At 39.3% G+C, this 25,493-nt stretch overlaps 1 protein-coding gene across 1 annotated transcript in view; it reads right to left on the bottom strand.

Annotated features, from left to right (window-relative positions):
- The window catches only part of LOC110160006 (protein PHTF2), a 135,625-nt gene that overhangs the window by 69,860 nt on the left and 40,272 nt on the right, over nucleotides 1-25,493 (bottom strand). The window contains 1 exon segment of the mRNA XM_055154166.1: nucleotides 15,307-15,390. Coding sequence (XP_055010141.1) covers nucleotides 15,307-15,351 — 45 coding nt within the window. The 5' untranslated portion in view covers nucleotides 15,352-15,390.

Genomic DNA, 25,493 nt, shown 5'->3' with positions numbered 1-25,493 from the left:
AAAACAATTTCACTTTCTCATCTCCAGGCCAAAGTGTTTCTTCTGTTTTTGACAAGTTGACACTAAGGCCTTAAGGTCAAATGTACCGAAAAGCAGATACTAAAACTGGTACTGAAACTACACTCATTTGAGCAGGTATCACTACTAAAAAAGTCACAATAACAGGACAGAACTGAAGCTTTCCTGAATAGATTTAGAATGATCTTGAGCTGTATCAGAACAAGAATAAGAGCACCACATAAGGGAGAGGGAAGAGCCTGAGTGTGAATGAAGAGACCTGAGACAGAAATGTAAAGATTTGGGTAAAGTATAGGCGAGTTTCAGCTGACGTCATTGTTATTAAAAGCCCGCGTTGCATGCTGGGAAATATTTTGGTCGGAGGCAAGAAACAGGATAGCGTCAAACACAGTGCGTAACCTCGCGTATTTATCCCCGATAATGGTAAATTCCTGCTGCATTATCGGATGCACAAATAGAAGCACGGAAGAAGGAAAATGTCTTTTTTGTATTCTGAGTGAAAAGAACCGCTAACGGTGAATTAAACGGCTTTCAAACATTCGCAGAGCAAACGTAGAAGATCCTAACAAACCGTGGACTCCAACAAGTTCAACAACACATCGAGACTCTTGGAGGTTTTCATCTTTTCTGCTGTGAATGGCCCAGGAGTTTCCACCAAGTCATTGTGGATATCGCCAAAGTGAATATTTGTCCAGGTAGTTGGCGATTCTGACCAGAAATTTGGTTTGTTCCACCTTTTGTCGGGGTTGAAAAGGGTGATTTGGCTCCGTCGATGCTTATGATCAATTTCTGGTCAAATGGTCTTGGGTCCTCTGCCGTTAGAGTGGATAAATAACCGGGATCAATACCCTTTACGTGTTTTCTCACTCCGTCCGTCATGTTGAATTAGTGTTTCTTGCCGCCGACCAAAATAATTCCCAGCATGCAACGCGCGCTTTTGTCAACAATGAAACTCGCCTATATTGAAATAGTTTTAACAGAACACAACAACAACAAAAACAAAATAGAAAATAAAAACCAGTCCAGTTATTGCGCGTATTGGGTCTAGTCCATATAATCAGTATTTTAATCCAAGTTATTTTAAATCCAAGTTCGGGGTAAGCTCGCCGTCAATTTTTTTTTTTAGCTGAGTTGAGGATTGCAGTGAAGGTGGACCAAGAACCAATCTTTTGATGCAGTCTGCCCCTGGCCCTAGAAATTTGCGTTACACACAGATTTAAGATCACATGGGAATATGATAGAAAGTATGACGATTTAATGCTGAAAATGAATGAATGTCAGAATAAACACAGAGTTCTGTTTTGTTTCATTCACAGATGTTTGAGTTACACTGCAATTTATAGGCTGTCTACATCTCCCAAACTCAAAATGCTTTGTTCCATTTTGTGATGTCATGAAGTGATAGTAAACAGCCACGTTTTGTCTTTGGGCCAGTGGACATTGCAGGGTTCCCACTCTTTTTCTTTTCTTTTTTTTTTTTTTATATACACATATTTTTTTCCATATTTATAAAAAGATACAGGGTCTCCCCAGGTTTGACTACCCTAAATTTAAGACTTTTTAAGACCTTTTTAAGACCACTTACATGAAAATTAAGACCATCATCACCCATTATGCGGGCGAAAAACCTCAGATCCAGATCTAATAATGACCAACCAACTACCGGACTATACCTAGAATCTAAGAGCCACTGTGGATTAAACCTAAACTTCCCCATGATCCATCCAACATCTTTCTCCACTCTACCTGATTGTTTACTCATTGCCGCCAGAGCCAGAAACCAAAGTATTGTTTGCGGATACTCCACATTAGATGTTCATTCACGTTACATAATTTCACGTTGTACTTTTTTTCCCTCCCTCCAGGATACAAAAAAAAACAGGCTAATGAAATTTAAGACCTAAAAAATAAGACTTGGACAACATAATTTAAGACTTTTTAAGGCCTTAATTTAGGAATATGAAATTTAAGACCTTTATAAGACTTTTAAGACCTCGCAGATACCCTGTAGATAGCACACAACACACAACATTGACCAAGACAGAGAGAGAGCAAATAAGACAAACTGCATCCTATGTTATACAGCACATCGTGTCCAGCATATGAGTCCCATTTAGTCCAAAGTTTGTCAAAGAGGTTCATTTTCAAATTAAGTCCAAATGTTATTTTTTTCCATTTTTTAAATTTCAGTCTTTGATTGATGGTGCAGTTTGTGTCATCCATTTTTTTGTAATGGCCTTTTTCCTGCCACCAGAAGTATGTTCCAGAGATTTCCCACTCTTTTTCACTGACAAAATAAAAAAAAAATTCCATGACTTTTTCATGACCTAAAGTGAATTTTCCATGACTTTATGGCACCTACATGTGTAGAATTTATCAGATTTTCAGGGCTAAATATGAAACGTTAACTCTTTCCACTCACCTTATGGTTTGGGATTATAGTTTTTTTAACATTCAAAATACTGTCCTTGCATTTATTGTCGTCTCTCTTAAACAAAAGGCACAGACGTTCGGCAGAGGTGGCTCTACCATTAGGCAAAAGTAGGCGGCTGCTTAGGGCCCCCAAACCTGTAGGGGGCCCCCCAACCATTTGCCCTCAGTGCCACTGAAGATCGAAGCGTCAGAGCAATTTGCTTTTCTCTCAATATGACATTAAATGAGAGTAGTTTTCGTTTAAACAGTATTCATAATCATGTGTAATGGATGTAAACAAAAATGTAACTGTACTAGCAAAAAAATAAAACTACTTTCAGCTTTGGTTTTCTAGTAGGCGACCGAAGTAATAAGACAAGTTTCCAACCCACCATAATTCAAATGCGTCAAGAACAATGGGGGAAAAACAGACAATAAATATATTAAAAAAACAAAACAAAAAAATTATGCATTAGGGGAACTTGAAAATTATGGCCCCCAAATTGCTGCCTCCGCCACTGATGTTTGGAAATAATCATAATAGCCTCAGGATAACTTAACAGAACTAAAATTCCACGACTTTTCCAACCTTGGATAATGACATTTTCAATTTCCATGACTTTTCCTGGATTTCTATGACCATGGGAACTCTGGCATTGGCAACTCCAAGGCTGAAATCGTGCAAATGGTTCAAGTGAAGGTGTATGGACTTCAAAAAAACATGCAGGCTCTGTGTGTTGGACGTGCATGAATGAAATAAAACACAACTGCAGGTCTGTTTTTGATGAGGAAGTAACATTATAACATAGTGTAATATACAGTGGGCCCTTTAAGTGTTTAGAATCAGCTGATATTGTCTACACAAACTGGGTCACGCCAACGCGCCCTTAAGATCACCACTATTCCGAGTGAGCCTGTTTAGGAAGTCAATACGATACAGTGACCTCGATATGTGCAGCGGAAAGTGGGGCACCTCATGATCGGGGTCATGTGATGTTTTTGATACAGGTCTGGACTTTTATAACAGCTCCCAGCTCTAAGCTCAGCTCTCGGTATCGGTGATAATAATAGACGCAACACTGAAGGCTGAACCCAAAATAATGATGGCACCGCTCCAGAGGCCAGAGCGGGGACAGTGCGGTTATGCTGGTGCACGAGCAAGGACAGTGTCGATGAAAACAGCTGAAAGTGTTGTCGCTACTGAACTGAAATGAGCAAATCCAAAAGCATAAATAACTTTAGTTTTTTTATTGTAACCCTGTATTTTATATATAGAAAAACATAACAAAATTGCTGCAACTTTTAAAATAATAAGATTGATATTTAAAGGTGCATTTTTGTCTAGAATCTTTCGTAGTATGGTATTAGACCTTTCTATATTCATGGAGACCAAACCAGACCAAGTTACAGGTCAGATCTGTGGAGAGGCGACCCCGCTCACAGTCAGAATGCCTGTTTTTCTATTGTAATTGAATAGACTCAAAGCAGAATAATTAGTCAGGCTGGCGTCACCTAGTGTCTCCGCTCAATTTCATTTCTCTCCAGCGACTAGGTCAGGAATCGGCCAATCAGCAAAGAGCTGTGAAGCCATGACGTCAAACTCAAGCGCCTGTCTGAGTCCCTTTTGTGGTACAGCACAACAGTAAACAAAGCGTCGAGATGGATGTAGACGAAGACAGACATTCTGTGTTGGCAACGATTCCCGAGATCGAGGATTTAAAGCCGGAACAAAGAGAATGTTTGTTGAATTTTATCAAGGGGGAAAGACGTTATTGTCCTTCTTCCTACGGGGTTTGGTGCATTACATACGTCACGACCAAATAGCAGCGATTGGTTAAATAAAAAAAGTTTTTCACGAAGTGAAACCGGCTCATGAATCAAGCTACAGAATAATGACATATCCATAGAAAGATACAGGTGACAAGAAAAGTTACAGAAAACACCTTTAATGTTTTTCAGGAGAAATTTTACAACTATCAGTTTTTGTGATTATCTTATTATGACCATTTACACTGTAATGAAGATTATTTGAAATGTGAATGGAAGCAATAAGTACATCGTAATAATTTTCCTCCACAAACAACAAAATATGCTGTATGTTCACTCTGTTTGAGTCTGAAATGTGATTCTTGTATTAGTTTGTCAGTTCATATTTCAGTCTTTTTGTCAGTTCTTCTTTTCATGCTTAAAATGTGAACTCCTGGTATTAAAACAATAATTGCAAATTTAATCACAATCGCTCATCAGACAAAATAACTAATGTTTTTTAGGCTTTTTACATCATGTATCACAGCAAATGTGGCAGACGACCTTCCAGAGGAAATACTTCGAACAAGGCTTTTCCTGTTCACCTGGCTCCCGCTGGACGGTGCTGCGATGCTGCAGGACATAGATGACTTTTCCAATTTGTTCAGCCCGATCATCAGCCTCAGCAGCATCGAAATAAAATGAAGTGGACAAACTTAAATGGGGGAGTGTTGTCAAAATACTACAGTTTCAAACATGATACTGTGGAAGAGGCTCAATACTGATTTTAGTGAAAATGACAATGATAAAAAATGCTCAGTGCCCTTTTCAAAATTTTCAACATAGTAATACTTTCATTATGTTATCATGTGATCTCATTATAGTTCTAATCAAGGTCAAGATCATTCTAAAACTGTTGAGAAATTCTGACATATTTTGAGTATTGACACTTGCTCAAGAGTTTTGATTAAGGGTGTGCAAAAATCAATCAATATCGTGGGCTGCTGTATCGATATATCACCAAGAGTATTTTTTGGTATATTTTAATTAATTATTTTGTTACAGTGCAAAAGTTTTGTTGCTTGTTTAGTGAAAGGAAACTCTTATGCGACACATTTGACATTTTCACTGTTTTGACGATTAAAATGTTTGCGTTTCCTATTCAGTTTGAACAAGAAATGGTTTAACCAAGACTTTTAGTATCACAGCCATGATTTAGACTTTATTTTTTACTGAACCGTATCGAATCGATTTGAAATATATAGTATCAAACCGAAAGTGCACTGTATCGAGATATGTATCGTATCCTGGCCTACATATAGAGATATGTATCGTATCAGCAACATCTTAATGATTCCCCAGCCCTAGTTTTAATACTAGATTAGAATGTTTTAGTATCAGATTTTTTATACTTTTCTCAGATGGAATGGGGACAATAAAGTCACCAACTAAGCCATCTATTAAAGTGTGTGCACATGCTGCCCGTGTCCAGTTCCATGTTGACGCAGATCAGGTTGAAAATAAACCCCGGGATTAGTGGATTAGTGCACACGGCTCTCACGGCTCTCACACGGCTCTCACACGGCTCTCACACGGCTCTCACACGGCTCTCACACGGCTCTCACACGGCTCTCACACGGCTCTCACACGGCTCTCACACGGCTCTCACACGGCTCTCACACGGCTCTCACACGGCTCTCACACGGCTCTCCTGGGGCTAAGGCCTGGTGGATGTAAACAGCGCGATGGACGTCAGAGCAGGGGCCCCGGGGACTCGCTGCAGGTGCGGTCCTGTCTGTGATGTCATTACTGTGACCTTTAACCCCACAGGCTCCCAAAGCACGAGTCTAATGAAAAATACAAGCGACAGAGGAGAACAGAACTCAGTAGGACTATCCTGGTGTGTTACGAAAGTTTAATTACAGAGCACCATCCGAACAAAAATATCAATATATCCTGATACTAAATTTGATGATACAGTATCGTTATCACAGGCTGTTATATCCACTGTTGGGCAAGTTACTTTAAAACTGTGATGTGTTATTTATGACTTGTTACTGTCATTTTAAAGTAATTCGTTACATTACAATATTACTGTGTTTAAAATGTAAAATATTACACGACTATTGCAGCACTTTTAAGTTACTCTCACCAAAATAACTGTGAAGATGCTGAACTTTTGCACCGTATATGGACTGAACCAGAACTGAACCAGGACTAAACTAGGACTAAACCAGGACTAAACCAGGACTAAACCAGGACTGAACCAGAACTGAACCAGGACTAAACTAGGACTAAACCAGGACTAAACCAGGACTGAACAAGGACTAAACCAGGACTAAACCAGGACTGAACCAGAGCTGAACCAGGATTGAACAAGGACTAAACCAGGACTAAACCAGGACTGAACCAGAGCTGAACCAGGATTGAACAAGGACTAAACTAGGTCTACACCAAGACTGAACCGAGGACTAAACCGGGTCTAAACTAGGTCTAAACCAGGACTAAACTAGGACTAAACCAGAGCTGACCCAGAACTGACCCAGGTCTAAACCAGGTCTAAACCAGGACTGAACCAGGACTAAACCAGAGCTGAACCAGGACAGAACCAGGACTGAACTAGGACTGAACCAGGTCTAAACTACAACTGAACCAGGTCTAAACCAGAGCTAAACCAGAGTTGAACCAGAGTTGAACCAGAGCTGAACCAGGACTGAACCAGGACTAACCCAGGACTAAACCAGAGTTGAACCAGGATTGAACCAGGACTAAACTAGGTCAACACCAAGACTGAACCGAGGATTAAACCAGAGCTGAATCAGGACTGAACCAGGACTGAACCAGGTCTAAAGCAGGTCTAAACCAGGACCAAACCTGGACTAATCTTGGACTAGAACTTGGAATCTAGGACCACCCCTGAGAGAACCCTGAGCCCATGAAACGGAACAGAGTGTCCTCAAGGCACAATCGGCCGTCAGTTGTGATTAGCCCCGTTGGAGTGAAGACTGTTCCAGGTTCCACTGTTTTAGCTGCATAAAAGTGAAACGCTGACACCCCATGTTTCGTCCTGACTCTGGGCACAGGAGGAGCTGAACTTGGCCGGATAATGTTGTGTTCATGTCCTCAGTTAGTGCTTTGGGCCAGAGCAATCTGCAGACCTGTGCAAGGTGAGGATTATCGAACAAACTCAAGATGTTCTGGGCTTTAAAGGGACAGTCCGGAATTTTGGACACAGGACCTCATTTCCTAGTGATCCAGAGTGTTGGAGACGTGTGGAGACACTTTTTAAAAATATTCCATCCAGTCCTTGTATTTGCAGAGGTCGCTGGTGTTAGACTAGTGCATGTCAATGGTCATAGTTTTCCTGCCGCTAAAAACAGTCTTACCCACTCCACAAAAAACCTGAAGAAAATATATTATTACACCAGATTTTCGATGTAAATGCAGCAGAATTTTACTTTGCCGGTAAGATAAGTGTTAGGTGATATCAGTGCGCCCCTGCCAAGCTTTCTATTAGGAAGTACAACTAACTGCTGCTGCCATGGATCTATTAAAATAACTGGATAGGGTGTTGCTGCTTGTAACTGCCTCCAGTTTACCTAGTGACATTCACTGGAACTTCAGCAGAAAAAATCCCCAGGGCTAAGAGAGGAATTTCCCCATAGAGCGCAATGTAATCACAAACTGCTCATGTTCATCTGACAGGGACCTACAACTTTCAAAAATGTCAGATTTTGTGGCAATTTTTACCTATTTTTATATCATAAATGTTTTCTCAGCTCAAAATCCTCGAGTTGTCTTAAAAAACTCTTTATAACCATTGGCTCCGGCTCCACTGTAGCTCCTCTCGCTCTGATTGGTCAAAGCGATCATGTGATACGCAAAACCGCGCTCCGTGTGTGGGCTCACGTACATTCGCATGTACCTGTGGAAGAAAAGAGCACTACTGCACACGCTCAATGGGCCCAGAGCCACCGGAAGAACCTCGCCGGGCTGAAGGTGAATCTGGAGTCATGCTCCATTGAGCTCGACCCATTGACTTGAATCGGCGGCCATTTTGAGACCCCGGGGCTTGGCTGCTGCTCAGACATAAATCCTTCAAATGCAAAGTTGGTTTTACTTCTAAACTTATTCTATCAACACAGACATTAACATGGACAGTCTGGTGTAATAACAGATTTTCTTCGGGTGTTTTGTGGAGTGGGCAAGACTGTTTTTAGCGGCAGGCTAACTATGGCCATTGACATGCACTAGCCTAGCACCAGCGACCTCTGCAAATACAAGGACTGGATGGAATATTTAAAAAAGTGTCTCCACATGTCTCCAACACTCTGGCTCACTAGGAAATGAGGTCCTATGTCCAAAATTCCAGACTGTTCCTTCAAAATTAGGTACAGCATGTGGAATTGGTGGATTATAAAATGGGGTAATGTCATACTCTGGGGGGCAGGAGACGGGTTTTTTTTTTACTGCTTACATTGTATTTTTTTGTGCAATGTCCAAAAGTAAATATCACAAATGTCGAACTTGATCATATCTATTCGTGACTCGACCCAAGATATCACTGTATTACAACAATTAACTCCAGCTGCCCCCCCATTTGGATTAAATATTATTGTCCGACACTTACACATAAACACTTCTCAGTTGCCTTTGCGTCTCACCACATCACCACAAAACGAACAGCTATTTTTGTGACAAGCTTTGTGACTGCGATTATATTTGAGATTTAGGTTTTAATAATAGAATCAGCTGAAGTTCACATTTTAATTGCGCCCAGAAGAAGCTTTTATACGGGTTTATGTAATGTAAAAGTAAGATGTCAAAATTGATGTCTTATTAATACCTTGTCATTTCAACTAACAATACTTGACGGTTTCTCACTGCCTTCACTAAATAAACACTGGAACTGGATTTAAAACACATTCAGACTGCTTGATTTTGAGAAAAAAAATTAAATAATTTTTTTTTCCCAAATACAAGAATCATATTTCAGAACATGTTTGTACAGATCTAAACTTCAGGGTTGGCAGTTTTTATGCAGAATAAGACAGGGTGTTCTTTTATTTGTGGAGAAAATTATGGCAAAAAAAAAAGCTGCAGCCTTTAAGATTTGCAAATTGTGTCCATTCAAATTGCGATTTTCACTGAATAAACAAGTAACAAGGCAACAATAACAACTCCAAAATCAGCCAATAGGCACTTTCGATTCAATACTATATATTTCAAATCGATTCGATATGTTTCATTAAAAAATAAAGGCTAAATCGTAACTGTGATACTAAAAGCCTCTGTGAAATGTCTTCTTGTGCAAAGTTCAAATGAAACACAAACATTTTAATCGTCAAAACAGTGGAAATGTCAAATGTGTCGCATAAACGAGTTTCCTGTATTGATACGATATATAGATTTTTTGATATTTTTGCACACCCCTATTATGAGTGTAACAATATCCAAGTCTCACGATACAATATCATCACAGTATGAACGTCACGATACGATATTTATTGCTATATTGTAGGAAAGCTCACGATACGGTGGTGAGGCTCATGATTAGGACTGTAACAATATCCAAATCTCTCTGTACGATATTTATTGCGATATTTTTTGGAGGCAAACAAAACTGTTAATATTCTACTTTTTCCTCTTAAAATGCCTTGACAAGACTTAATCCAAAGAACTAAGACTTAAAAGTGCTTGGAATTGTTATTTCTTCTTGTAGTAGAAACAGAGCAAAGGATCATGGTCTATGTAGTTCCCTCTAGGGGTGTGCATTGCCTTGAGTCTGACGATACGATACATATCATGATTCACATGTCACGATTCAATATATCACGATATATCCCGATACTAAAACAATGGATGCTATATTGGGATTTATCAATAATTACTTCTAATAATCAGTCAGTCAACTACACCTTCAAGAGAACACAATTGGATGAAATATAATTCATAAACTTTTTAAAATCATGAGAACTGTGAATGTAACTAATGAATTTTTGTGAAAAATATTTTTAAAATCGATTCAGATCCATTTTGAATCGATTCGAGAATTGTGCAATGAAGTATCACGATATATCACCAAATCGATTTTTTCTTACACCCCTAATATCGATACTGTATCAGCACATTAAACAATATGAAATGGTAAATGGTCACATTTTTTTATAGTGCTTTTCCAACTTCAAGGCACTCAAAGCACTTTACAACAAGGAACCACTCACCCATTCACACACCAGTGTACGCAGACACTGTGGGCAAGGTGGGTTAAGTGTCTTGCCCAAGGACACAATGGCAGCATTCATCTGTGGGAGCTGGAATCACACCAGCCAAACTGTGGGTCAGTGGATCTGACCGCTCAACCTGTGATGTTTATGTCGAGAGCTGGATTCGAAACCGCCAACCTTCAGATCAGTGGGCAAATGCTCTACCAACTGAGCTACTGTCCGCCCCATATATTGATATTTTAATATTTTTCCACACCCCTATCTATTACTGCGTTTCAGTGTTTTATATTGTAAAAGTAAATTCCCAAATATGGAACCCGATCATTTCTATTACTGACTAGGCCCAAGACCGCGCTGTATTACCCCAAAAACCTGCAGCTGAACAACATTAATTTTAGCTGCCCGCATCTGTACTAAATAATATTGGCCTATAGAATGTTATGATGTGTTCTGAAACCCAGAAATGGAGTTTTGGCTAAATCGTGATCAAATCAATACATCTTTAAAGATCAGGCAGTGAACAGGCAGCTGTGGGTGGATGTCACTAAAAACGTGTTTAAAGACACAAAAATAAAAATAAAAGCTGCAGAGGAGGACACTTTTATGTTTAGAAAGGGAGATGTTTGTGTCCGAACACTAACAATAAAGCTTTTGAGGTAAGGCTTTTGATCGCAATTTCGATTTGTGTGTCAAACGATCTCAATTTAAAGCCAATTCAAGTTTATTTTGGGATGGTTTTTATATAAATAAGTATAATTATTTAATTTTTTTACATATGGAGATTGTAGAACAGCTGGATATATAGTTTTTTTTGGATACATTTATGTTTTCTTTGCCTTGTTTCATGTTCAAAGTTTATTTTATTCATTTTATGTTTTATACAAGGTACATATTTGTAGCCTACCCTATTTTTCGGACAATATGTCGCACTTTTTTTCTTGGTTTGGGTGTTTCCTGCGACTTATACTCCGGTGCGCCTTTTGTATTAAAATTTTCACACTGAAGTCGAGAGGTTCTAGTCTTGTGTGTCAGTATCTGCTGCTCCTGTTCCTCCTGTACCTCTGTCACTTGGCTCTACTGCGCATGTCTCCTGCAGAAAGAGCCTCTGTCCTGCTGCAAGAAGCAAAATATGCAGCCGAAAACAGTAATCGAGCAGCAGAAAGAAAGTTTGGAGTGAGCGAGAAACTTGTGACACCGGGAGGATGAACCATGAAACTTTCCTGAAGTCACTGGATGGATGGACAAAGCCTGAACTTCAGTGACACCGAAAACATCCTGTCGGGATTCAGAAAGACCAGAATAATTCTAACTAGAACTGATGCTGAGTCTGACGACAGCGACACAGAAGAGGAAGCGACGCTCTGTTTACCTCCGGAGGTCGTGGAGTTGCTCAGAAGTGACACCGAGGATGAAGAATTGAATGGATTTAGTGATTTGGAGTGAGATGGAGAGTTTGTTAAACTTGTTCTGTTCTGTTGTTTATGTTATAGTTTATCTGAAGAACTGTTCATATGTGACGTTAACAGTCTGTTGTTCTCTCTTCTATTGTTTTTACTAGAACTTGACTTTTAAACATGATATCTCGGTTCCTGGTCTCTGATTTTACAAAACACCTTTCCCCCAAAAAGAGCAACTTATATATGGGTTTTTTTCTTCTTCATTAACGCATTTTTTGGCTGGTGCAACTTATACTCCGAAGCGACTTATAGTCCGAAAAATACAGTATATTTATTTTCAATTTGAATGTTTTCTGTGAATTAACAAGAACAATGTTTTTTTTTTTTGACAAATAGAAATGCTGAATAAATGCATCGTGAAACCACAAAATAATCCTGATTTCAGTATTGACCAAAATAATCGTAACACTGATTGTTTTTTTGTTTTTTTTTGATAATCGAGCAGCTCTAATTTGAGGCATAATAAATATCAAAACAAAGCCACAAACCGACGCATTGTACAGTTTAAAAACGAGACGCGCCGAGTCCATTTAATCAGCAAAGTCAATCGGACCCTCGTGATGATCCTGACAGGTCCACCCAGCGCCGACGTATAGTCCAATGACTCGCAACAAGGGGTCCAACAAAGCCGCCGCAGAGGACACGGGGACAGGTGTAAGGTGAGCAGAGGAGGGGGGGGGGGAGCTGTATGGGAGTCCAGCGGAGGATCTGATATCTGAAACCATGGAACAAGACGAAACACAACACCCTAATGTTTAAACCAGGGCCCGAAGTCCGGCACACAACAGCATCCACGAGAGAAGCACGACAACAACAAGAAGAAGAAGAAGAGGAGGAGATATATCTGCGTGTTTATGCGACGGTTACATGTGTGGTTTAAAGCCGCACTGCGTAACATTTCTAGTGGAGGGTCTGCCCAACGCTTGTCTCCATGGAGATGTTATTGTTTGTTTATAATTTTCCACAGTACAGATTAAACCTAAACTATCAGGATTTATTTTATTTTTTGAGCAACAGAAACACCCGTAATGGATAAATGCAAGACTGAAATGTTTAAAGTCATACCGTGGAACATTCCGGGCAAAGCGATTGACATCTCCATGGAGATAAGTAAAAAGCAGACCCTCCACCAGAAAAGCTGCGCAGTGCAACTTTAGTAAAGATATGGTTTTATCTCAGTCCTAGTTCAGTCCTAGTTTAGTCTTGGTCTTAGTCTTGGTCTAGTCTTGGTCTAGTCTTGGTCTAGTCTTGGTCTAGTCTTGGTCTAGTCCTGGTTTAGTCCTGGTCTAGTACTAGTTTAGCCCTGGTTTGGTCCTGGTCTGATCCTGGTTTAGCCCTGGTTTGGTCCTGGTTTGGTCCCATTTTAGTCCCGTTTTAGTCCCGGTTTAGTCCTGTTTTGGTCCTGGTTTAGTCCCATTTTAGTCCCAGTTTAGTCCCATTTTAGTCCCATTTTAGTCCGAGTTTAGTCTCATTTTTGTCCTGGTTAAGTCCCAGTTTAGTCCCGTTTTAGTCCCGTTTCAGTCCCATTTTAATCCCATTTCAGTCCCAGTTTAGTCCCAGTTTAGTCCCATTTTAGTCCGAGTTTAGTCTCATTTTTGTCCTGGTTAAGTCCCAGTTTAGTCCCGTTTTAGTCCCCCTTTAGGTCCCGAATTTAGTCCAATTTTTGTCCCGATTTAATCCCAGTTTAGTCCCCATTTTAGTCCCAATTTAGTCCCATTTTGGTCCAGGTTTAGTCCCGGTTTAGTTCCATTTTAGTTCCAGTTTAGTCCTATTTTAGTCCTGGTTTAGTCCCAGTTTAGTCCCATTTTAGTTGTCCGTTTAGTCCCGTTTTGGTCCTGTTTTTGTCCTATTTTAGTCCCGGTTTAGTCCCATTTTAGTCCTGGTTTAGTCCCAGTTTAGTCCCGGTTCAGTGCCTGGTTTAGTCCCTGGTTTAGTCCTACCAATGATCAGTTTGAGTCTTTTTAATGGAGATGAAAGAAAAATGAAGAAATGTGATCATTTTTTTAACCTCAAATTGCAATTATAACCTGTATTTTTTACGATCAAGGAACTGAAACTGAAAGTCATTTTTTTTAATCAAGACAAAATAAAACGTAACTGCCAGGTAATAAAACAAAACCGATCAATACAAAGAAACTCGTCTGGCTCGTAGTGCCCTGCCCTACATATAATCTCCACTTTGATCTTGTACTTTTTTTTGTATTACTTTTTTTTTTTTAAGTTTTCAATCAAAAGTCAAATCAAAAAGTCGTCTGCGAGTTATAATTAAAAACTAGTTGGATAGGTCACATAATTATTACTTTCACTGTGAGAGCTTTGGGAACCAGAAAGGATGTCCGTTGTGTTTTTCCTATCCATAATATTCATGACCTAATTTATATTTTTATTTTATTTATTTTTTGCTAAAAACAGAAGCTCAGATTGTTCTAAATGTGGTCATTTCTTCCAGTGGCAAGGACAATGTTCAACAATACGACAAAGCATTTTAAGCAAACACGAAAAGCACAAATTGTAAAAGATACACTGAATTAAAAGTTAATATTATAGCTTGAGTAAATGTTTACAAAGACAATTAATCGTTTTTTATGTTCGCAGCAAAGCAAATTACAGTCGGATCAATTAAGTAAAAGTTATTATCAGACTATGAGACAAAAAATTTGATAAAAATGTCCAAGTTTGCCAGATAAACTGTACTTTACAATTCAAAATGTGCAAGTTTCATGCATTTTAAGGACAAAATCTAAGAAAATACAGTGCTGTTTTCGAGTTTGACCACTCACTGGACAGTTGCAAATGTAAATGCAAATGCGGCAAATGACAAAGTGAGCTTTAGAGGTCGTATATTACACAAAATTGAGCTTTAAGTTGTGTTATAATGTTGTTACCGCTTCAAAACTTACCTGGAGTTTTTGTGTTTTATTTTATTCGCACAAGAATTCAGCCTAAATATGCAGAGTTTGTTAAATGTGTGAATGAAATTGAGTGTAGGTATGTATATTTATATATATTTATATTTAAGTTGGACAAAAAATAAATAAATAAATAAATGTATGGATGGCTATAACTTTTTTTTTGTTTTCATGTACATAACTGGCAAATAGATTGTAATTATGCTTTCATAATGTACAAAAAACTAAATAAAAACATTGTTAAAAAAAAAAAATGTGTGAATGAACCAAAACACAACTCCAGGTCTGTTTGTGGTGAGGATACAACATTATAAAATAGATCAGAAAATAGTGTCATATTTAATTTTAACTTTAATTATAACTCTACAAGAATAGCAAACTTCACACTATTAAACAAGCACTTTTTTAATCAATTTTTTTTCCTCATTTAAAGCAAAACCGACACCAGTAAACATGCAAAATCTCTGGTCATTTCGTAACCCTCAAATGCGAACCAAAGCCAGCCACACTATGCAAATAAAAGAATCGTGGACTTACCTTTTTCTGGTACCACACCACTGCATCTTTCACTTTCGAAGCCATCACATTATTTCTTGTGCTGCTGGCCTAGGGCATCTTAGACTAAAAAACACACAGAGGAGAGAGCGGACGGTGAGGAGAGACACAGAGAGAGAGAGAGGCAGAGTATGCAGGAGGAGAGGTGCGCTCGTGTCTGTATATCAGGTCAACAAGTCGACGACACAGAGGGGCGGAGTTATGCGCGCTCGGGATATCTGACTGCCTCCTTTAAGGACGAACACACCACAGTTGGGTTTCAGTGCTTCTTTGAGACATTACATTGAATTTTTTTGACTTTTTATTTGTTATGGGTGTGCCAAAATATCAAAATATCAATATATCGTATTAAAGGATGTAATAATAATGTAAATATTGTGATATCGTATCGTCAAAGTTCTCACAGTAACATCGTGGACCATCACAAAAATATCGAATTACAAGTCTCTTTGCTTAAATTAAGAGTTATGGTGCAGAAATAGGTTAAAAAAAGACAGAAAACTACATAGACCATGATCCTTTGCTCTATTTCAGTGCAGACGACAAAGAAATAACAGTTCTAAACACTTTTAAGTCTTAGTTCTTTGGATTAAGTCTTGTCAAGGCATTTTAAGAGGAAAAAGTTGCATATTAGTCTCCACAAAATATCACAATAAATATCGTACCGTGAGATAAATATGGTGAAAATATCATACAGAGAGATTTGGATATTGTTTCATCTCTAATTGTGAGCTTTCCTATGATATCGCAATAAATATCATCCCGTGAGATTCATACCGTGACGATATCGTATCATGAGACTTGGATATCGTTACATCCCTAAGAGTATTGCTTAGGGGTGTGACGATATCCAACGATATATTATATTTATTGCGATATCTTGGGAAAGCTCATGATATGGTGGGGAGGCTCACGATTAGGGATGTAACAATATCCAAATCTCTCTGTACGATATTTTCACGATATACATCTCACGGTACGATATTTATTGCGATATTTTGTGGAGGCTTACAGAACTTTTTCCTCTTAAAATGCTTTAACAAGACTTAATCCAAAGAACTAAGACTTAAAAGTGCTTAGAACTGTTATTTCTTGTAGTCTGCACTGAAATGGAGCAAAGGATCATGGTCTATGTAGTTCCCTCTGTTTCTTTTACCTATGGCTGCGCCATAACTCGAATGCGATATATTGTGATGGTCCACGATATTATTGTGAGGACTCTGACGATACAATATCATGATATTTCGGTTATTGTTACATCCCTAGTATCGCTTAATGTGATGATACAATATCGATATCGTGGGCTGCTGTATCGATATATCGCCAAGAGTGTTTTTTGGTGTATTTTACAAAATTATTTTGTTACAGTTTTGTAACAAAGAGACTTTGCTTAAATTTAATTTGATATATTGTGATGGTCCACGATATTATTGTGAGATCTTTGACGATACGATATCAAGATATTTTGGTTATTGTCACATCCCTAGTTGTAGTGTGTCGTTTTGTTTCATGAAAAGTCGTGTTGGAGCTTGAGTGGCACAGAGAGGCTTGTGGGGGTTTGAATAGTGCCCCAGAGAGATTGGAAGATTACTAAAATATGCATAGATAGCACAGAAAACCTCTTCAGACATGTTTTTGATGAGGGAACATTATAACATGACAGAAAAATCCGTGTATCATTCGTTCATTCGTTTTTCAATATAAAACCAAAAATAAGAAAATGAAAAAACAACAGTTTTCTTCATTATTTGTCTCCAAAACCAAAATGAAAAGACGGATAATGATTAGTTTTTTTCAGTTTTTCGATGCCGAACTTTTGCACTGCATACGGACTGAACCAGGACTGATCCAGGTCCGGGACCAGACCGGGACCAGACCGGGACCAGAGCAGGACTGAGACCGGGACCAGACTGGGACCAGACCAAGACTGAGACCAGACAGGGACCAGACCGGGACCAGAGCGAGACTGAGACCGAGACCAGACCAGGACCAGGCCGGGACAAAACTGGGACCAGAGCAGGACTGAGACCGAGACCAGACTGAGACCAGACTGGGATCAGACCGGGATCAGACCGGGACCAGAGCGAGACTGAGCCCAGACCGGGACCAGAGCGGGACTGAGACCGAGATCAGACCAGGACCAGGCCGGGACTGAAACCGAGACCAGACCAAGATCAGACCGGGATCAGACCGGGACCAGACCGAGGACCAGAGCGGGACTGAGACCGAGACCAGACCAGGACCAGGCTGGGACCAGACCGCAACCAGTCCTGACCCTGGATCAGTCCTGGTTCTGTCCGTGTGCAGCGCAAAAGTCCGGCATCGCAGTCATGGGAGTCACATAAACTGGAAACGGCCGTTATTCATTTTTTCCATTCTTCATTTAAACACAAAATCGAAAACTGAAAAAACGAATCATTATCCGTTTTTTCATTTTGGTTTTGGAGACAAATAATGAAGAAAACTGTTGTTTTTTTGTTTTCTTATTTTTGGTTTTATATTGAAAAACGAACGAACGAATGACACACGGATTCAGAAAACTAAAAAATCTATATATTTTAACCTACATATCTGAACTTTAAAAGGTTCACTATGTCACTTTGTGTTTGTTTTTACACATATGTCATTGCTCTGTCTGTAATGTTCCACAGTAGGACATTAAACAGCTCCCATGATGTCAATTTGTGCAGATTTCAGTCGCAACAGTGTGATAAATATAAGCCCATAGAATAAAAATAATAATAATAATAATAACAGAGATGAGTGAATGCATTGTTCCCCAGACATCAGACCAAACAAAACACAGTGAGTGAATCACCTCAGACTGTGTACAGAGGATTTAAACCAAGTGTTGCGTTGAAATGTCTGCAGTGGTTCAGTGAAGGATAATTGCCAGTTGTATAATGGTGTTGATTTTACATCCTCTCTGCACTAAAAAAACAATGGTGTAGTGAACAGTATTTAGAGTATTTAGTTACATGTGAAATTGTTAAAGGGACAGTCTGGAATTTTGGACATAGGACCTCATTTCCTAGTGATCCAGAGTGTTGGAGACGTGTGGAGACACTTTTTAAAATATTCCATCCAGTCCTTGTATTTGCAGAGTTCGCTGGTGCTAGACTAGTGCATGTCAATGGTCATAGTTATCCTGCCACTAAATAATAATACATAAATAATGATAATTTCTCTTGTCGATCAATAAAGTTTGTCTAAGAGTTTCAGGGTATCTTAGCTAAAAGTCCACAGTAGGTGCTCCAGACAGTGAAGATGACCCGGGCTTGTAACGTAAAAACTTACTGCGATAAAGCAAAAAGCGGTCAAAAAGTCACAGGCACTAGAATAAAAGTCCTTTAATGGTTACATGGAACAAACTCATGCGTTTCGACACATGTGGGGTCTTTGTCAGGGCACACAAGACCAAGACCAACTCCATTTTGATTATTGCTTTATCAATAATTTCGTACAGCCCTACCAAGGAAGTCTCATTGGTAGACATAGGCTATGTTCAGACTGCAGCCTGAAGTGACCCAAATCCGATTTTTTAGCCCCTATGTGACCTGTATCTGATCTTTTAATGACAGTCTGAACGACACAGATCAGATTTTTTCAAATGTGACCCAGGACACTTGGATATTTGCTCCTGAAACCGATACATATCTGATCTTCTGACATGCGACTTCAGTCTGAACGGCCAAAGTGCATCCATCCACCTACACGTTATCAACAAGCCACAAACGTCACTATTCTGCGCTGAAGTAGGCGAAAATTGTTAATGAACTCCGTGTCACTGAAGTGAAGCACATCACCACTCACCACTCTTGGCTACGTCTCCACATCCACACGTTCCTTTCAACGGACGTCGCTGCCGCTGTCCCACAAAACACCACGACCAAAAACCTCGTCCTTCTCCTTCTCAATCTCCTCCTTAAAACAAGTAAGTTGTTCATGTTCTGGCTCCGGTACGAGAGGAACTTTTAAAATCTCCAGGTGCTCAATGCTCGCGTCCATGTTTGGACAACTTCCGTAAACACAGAGACGCTCGCTGCGGTTGACGTCGTCGTGTCTCCAGTGCACATGCGGGACACTTTCGGGCCGTTTAATGTTCACACTGGAGTCACATACAAGTCACATTTAATTGGAAATGTGAATGACCTCGAAAAAAACATCGGATTTCACAAAAAAATCCAAATTGAGTGTTAAGCCCTGCAGTCTGAACGTAGCCTTAGATTTACACTGAGACGAACTGCATCGATCCACAAGAGACTTTAATCCTATGTACAAGAACAAATAAAATATAAAATCAGTAATAAAAATATCTCTGCTATATACAAGAGATTAGATAGGGCTGTACTATACACCTGGACAGTACACAGATTATGAACTAGGGATGTGCATCATTAGTCGGCTAATCGATAACTGATCATTAAGAAATTCGTCGATCATGTTCATTTCTAATCAACAAACTGAATGTATGTTGCTGTGTGTAGCGTGAGGAGACGAGTCTGCGTCCCACACAAACACTGGAGTTGTGCCTCACAGTCCCATCAGCGCACAAGGAAAGAGCTGTTTTTTTCAGCGCTTATAGTTTATGCAAATGAGTCATGTGGTTTTAAGTTTTGTTCCTGTAAAACGTAAACAAATGTGTCCAAGCTGCATTAAACACATTATAATGTCAAACGGGCTGATGTGGCTTTAGAGTGGTGATGGTTTATATGTTGTAAAGTTGAGTTTATTTATGCAGATTAGTAATAGTAATAATAATAATGAATTTAATCGAATGCCCATCCTTATTATGAACTATTTTTCAATTATTATAAGAAATGAAGTCTCGTTTGTACAGACTGTCTCTCTGTTCTTTGTGTTTGTCTCTTCCTCTGTGTCTCCAGACTCTATGTGATACCGTGTTACATAAGACCAGTGTAAGGTTTGTCTGAACAATGCACAGTACTCACTTTTCTCCTTGTCTTTAATGGACAGTCTCTAATCACACACACACACACACACACACAGATACAACAAACAAAGGTCTATACATTTGCAATACAATTCTGACATTTAAGAGGCAGAAACTTGTTATAATGTTGTTTCCTCATCACAAACAGACCTGGGGTTGTGTTTTATTTCAGTCACACATGTTTGAAAGCATTCCTTGTTCCACCTTGTGATGTCATGTGGTAATCACTGTTGGGCAAGTTACTTTAAAACTGTAATGCGTTATTTATTACTTATTACTGTCATTTCAAAGTAATTTCTTACATGACAATATTACTGTGTTTAAAATGGAAAACCTTACACGACTATTGCAGCACTTTTAAGTTACTTTCACCAAAATAACTGAAGATGCTGAACTTTTGAGCCGCATATGGACTGAACCATAACTAAACCAGGACTGAACCAGGACTAAACCAGGTCTAAACCAGGACTAAACCAGAGCTGAACCAGGACTAAACCAGGTCTAAACCAGGACTAAACCAGAGCTAAACCAGGACTAAACCAGGACTAAAACCAGAGCTGAAACCAGGACTAAACCAGGTCTAAACCAGGACTAAACCAGGACTAAACCAGAGCTGAACCAGGACTAAACCAGGTCTAAACCAGGACTAAACCAGGTCTAAACCAGGACTAAACCAGAGCTGAACCAGTTCTAAACCAGGACTAAACCAGAGCTGAACCAGGACTGAACCAGGTCTAAACCAGGACTAAACCAGGACTAAACCAGAGCTGAACCAGGACTAAACCAGGTCTAAACCAGGACTAAACCAGGTCTAAACCAGGACTAAACCAGAGCTGAACCAGGACTGAACCAGGTCCAGAAACCAGAACTGAAACCAGGACTAAACCAGGACTAAACCAAAAACTAAACCGTGTCTAAACCAGGACTAAATCAGGACCAAACCAGGACTAATCTTGGACTAGAACTTGGAATCTAGGACCACCTCTGAGAGAACCCCCCGGGCACGATCCGGCGTTAGCTGCGTTTAGCTCCGTGGAGCGTGACGTTCTGCACCGGTCCTTTCGCCCACGATAACGGTCTACACGGGCACATCTCCGCCGTTTCACCACTGCTGATATCGAGGTGATTTTTAGCGAATTTGTATGAAGAAAAACAAAAAACCCTCCACTTCAATCCAGGTTAAAAAAACACTGTAAAGTGCGTTACTGACCTTTGTACCAAGTAAAATATTACCATTTTTCCCCCCGTAACGTCACATTACTGCCTTACAGCAAAAAGCAACACAGTACAGTAATTTGTTACTTTTATAACACGTTACTTCCAACACTGGTAGTAATACAGGAAGTGCTCCAGTGTGTTTTTAAACTCCATACACCTTCACTAGAATCATCTGGACAATTTCATCTCTGGAATTGCCAATCTCGACTAAACTAAAGGTAAAAGGAGTTGTTAACTTGAAAACTATGACTTCATGACATCACAAGGTGGAACAGAGCATTTGGAGCTTTGGAAATGTAGACAGACTAATAATAAAGTGTTACTCAAACGTGTGTGAATGAAACAAAATAGTCTTCAGGTCTGTTTTTGAGGAGGTAACAGCATTCTAACATGACTCGCAAAAAAACTATTTTACAAATTTTTACATTTTTTTTTTTTAACAGGGGCCTTAAGGAATAACTCATTACTGTCACTACTAACTTTTTAAAATATGCACATTTCAAAACATTTCCAGGAATTTTAATATTTGAGAGGAGACTGAAATCTGAACTGCGGACACAAGAGTCACGAGCATTTCAGAACATGTCGCAAAAAGTTAAACTACAGGCTTAGCAGGTTTTGTACTTAAAAAAACACTGAATATTTTGTTGTTTGCAGAGAATTTAAATCCATGAATCCAAAAGGGGTTGTATCTTTGTAGTTCTGCAAATGACTGAATAAACAACACTAAAACTAATACAACTACTACATCTATGACTACCACTACTACTGCAACTCCTACTACTACTACTACAATGACTTCTCCATCCAGACGAGGTGCAACTACTAAAACTAAAACAACTACTACTGCAATTACTGCAACTGCAACACCTACTACAACTATAACTACTACTGCAACAACAATGACAACTATTACAGCAACACCTACTACAACTACGACTACCACTACAGCTACTACAACTACTGCAACTCCTACTACAACTACCACAACTGCAACTCCTACTACAACTACTGTAACTCCTACTACAACTTCTACTACAACTCATACTACTGCAACTCCTACTACTACAACTTCTACTACTGCAACTCCTACTACAACTCATACTACTGCAACTCCTACTACTACAACTTCTACTACTGCAACTCCTACTACAACTCATACTACAACTCATACTACTGCAACTCCTACTACAACTCCTACTACTGCAACTCGTACTACTACAACTTCTACTACTGCAACTCCTACTACAACTCCTACTACTGCAACTCCTACTACTACTACAACTTCTACTACTGCAACTCCTACTACAACTCATACTACTGCAACTCCAACTACAACTACTACTACTGCAACTCCTACAACTCCTACTCCTACTCCTACAACAACTGCAATTCCTACTACAACTACTACAACTACTACTACAACTACTACAACTCCTACTGCAACTCCTACTCCTACTACTACTACTACTACAGCATTCCTACAACAACTACTACAACAACTACTACAACAACTACTACAACTACTACTACTACTACTACTACAACTACTACTACTACTACAACTACTACTGCAACTCCTACAACTCCTACTGCATCTCCTACAACTCCTACTCCTACTCCTACTACAACAACTGCAATTCCTACTACAACTACTACAACTCCTACAACTCCTACTGCAACTCCTACTCCTACTACTACTACTACTACAGCATTCCTACAACAACTACTACAACAACTACTACAACAACTACAACTACTACAACAACTACTAACTACTACTACTACTACTACTACTACTACTACTACTACAACTACTACAACTACAGCAATGAGTTCTCCTTCAGGACATGGTGCAACTACTAAAACTAGTAAAACTACTTCAACTCCTACAACAACAACTACAACAACTACTGCATCCTTTTTGATTTGCTTCTTGCTCCTCTTTACGTTGCCATTTGTATCAGTTGCTTTGCAGACTTTCAGTAGATGCAACGTTGGACTTTGCCCCATTAAAAGTACAAAGGATTAGTCAATCTCCACGGCAACAGTTTTAATTTTTCACCGTTCTGAAACCCAAGTATGTCCACCACCAAAAGAAAGGTGTGAAACCCAGAGCAAAGAGTCTGACTTCTCTTTCCGGACGTGGTGCAGTTTTTTCCTCTGGCCTACACTTTAACCCACTGTCTGCTGATGTGAAACCCGGCCCACCACAAGCAGCTGCTCTGCACGATAAAAACAAGATCAGCAAGACAACAGAGACTACAACTGAAACTAAGGTGCACTGTGAAACTTTTCTACTCGTCTCCATGGAGATGTTAATACTTCATTTTATTTATTTAAAGGGCCCATCTCATGCAAAATAACTCTTTTCACATTGTATCTTATGCACATGGGCCCGGTCAAGCAGAAGTAAACATCAAGGCCAAAAATTCAAGTTAATGCATCTGATATAAAAATGTATTGAACAGATACATATGTACTCTAGTTTATGAAACTGTTGACCTTTTTTCTGTGCCATTTTTGGTTCTAAAGTTACATACGTTTTAAACAGACCATGTATGAAACATGGAACAAAAATTATTTCCCAAATTTCAAAGACCTGAAAATCATGTAAATAAATGGATGTATTTCATCATATCTTGTGTTATTCCATCATCTTTGAACTGTTGATGAAGGTACACATGATTTTTTTAAAAAAAAAGTATTTAAAATGATAAAAATTTGCTTGGAAGGAACTGACATATTTTATAGAGAAATAGTTTCCTTTCATTTTGAAGTAATATTAAAGTATTCGGAAGAAAAAAAGTTGACAAATTATGTAAAATCATGCACCTTCTACTTGTTTGCACAATTTTCCCTCCGTTACTTTTCCCTCCGTTACCATGACCTTTCTTAATAAAAAAATCTCATGACTCAAAAAGTAAGAGGTTTTTCAACCTAATCTTGTACCATATGGTAGAAAACTATATGAAGCAAATATTCAAACCAGTTTGTTAAGGATATGTAAGTGAGAACCAAGAGTTATCACTGTTTGTATTTATTGCCCAAAAAGTGCTGCATATTTCATTCCCTCCGTTACCGAAATTAGTTTTTTTATTTTTTGTCAACAACTTGAAAGAATATCACAGGTTTAACTTGACCCTGTTGGAGTGTAACTCTTTCCTACATTCTGATACTTTACTTATTTCAATAGTCCCTCTAGTTTCTGAATAAGAGCTATTTGAATGTAAAAAAATCTGCCCGTTTCCCTCCGTTACCACTTGACCGGACCCACATATACAAGCGCAGGGCGTATTAGCACTATGGTGTCAGGTTTTTTTGCACCGACCAAATGCACAAACAGCACAGAGCAGGAGATATGAAGTGCAGAGAACAAACTGTATGTAAAGTGTCTGTAACGCTCGGCTTCACTGTGACTACGGTGGGAAACGAGGAAAGACCGGTGTGTTTACTGCGTCTAAAAATGTTGGTTGTCGCTTAAAGACACTGTGCCCCTATAACGGTGATGAGACGCTTGAGTTTTTTCAGCAAAAACGTGTCGAATATTGCCAAGAATCATCCGGCTTTGTGAATGCTGCTTCACTAAACCAGCGAGCTCTGTTAAGGTCATATAAGGCGGCGTACCAAATTGCAGAGGAGCTGATCATCTTTAAAATCATCTTTAAAATCGAGGAGGACACGGGAGCGGATCGCCTCGTGACGCAGGTGAGCACAGCGCGGAATACTGACGGACAAGTGCTGCGTTTGTCCCGGGAGTCGCTTTTGGAGATGTGACTAAAATTCTCGTTGCTCTCGTTTGTAGTCGACTGAACGTGACGATGCGATTTGTCCACGTTTGGTAATGGTTCTGCGGAATGAGCGAAACGTTTTCTTTTTCCTAGAAGCGCTGGTTTAGTTTAAGTTACAATGTTTGCTCACTGATCTGAAGGTTGGTAAAAAAAACAAAAACAAAACAAAAACATCATTGGTTGGTCGTTGTGTACTTGGGCAAGAC

This window comes from Boleophthalmus pectinirostris, unplaced genomic scaffold (genome assembly GCF_026225935.1).
Source record: "Boleophthalmus pectinirostris isolate CB_2022bp ecotype Guang Dong unplaced genomic scaffold, ASM2622593v1 HiC_scaffold_18, whole genome shotgun sequence".
NCBI classification, from domain to species: Eukaryota; Metazoa; Chordata; class Actinopteri; order Gobiiformes; family Gobiidae; genus Boleophthalmus; species Boleophthalmus pectinirostris.
This window is presented reverse-complemented; position numbering and strand designations above follow the sequence as displayed.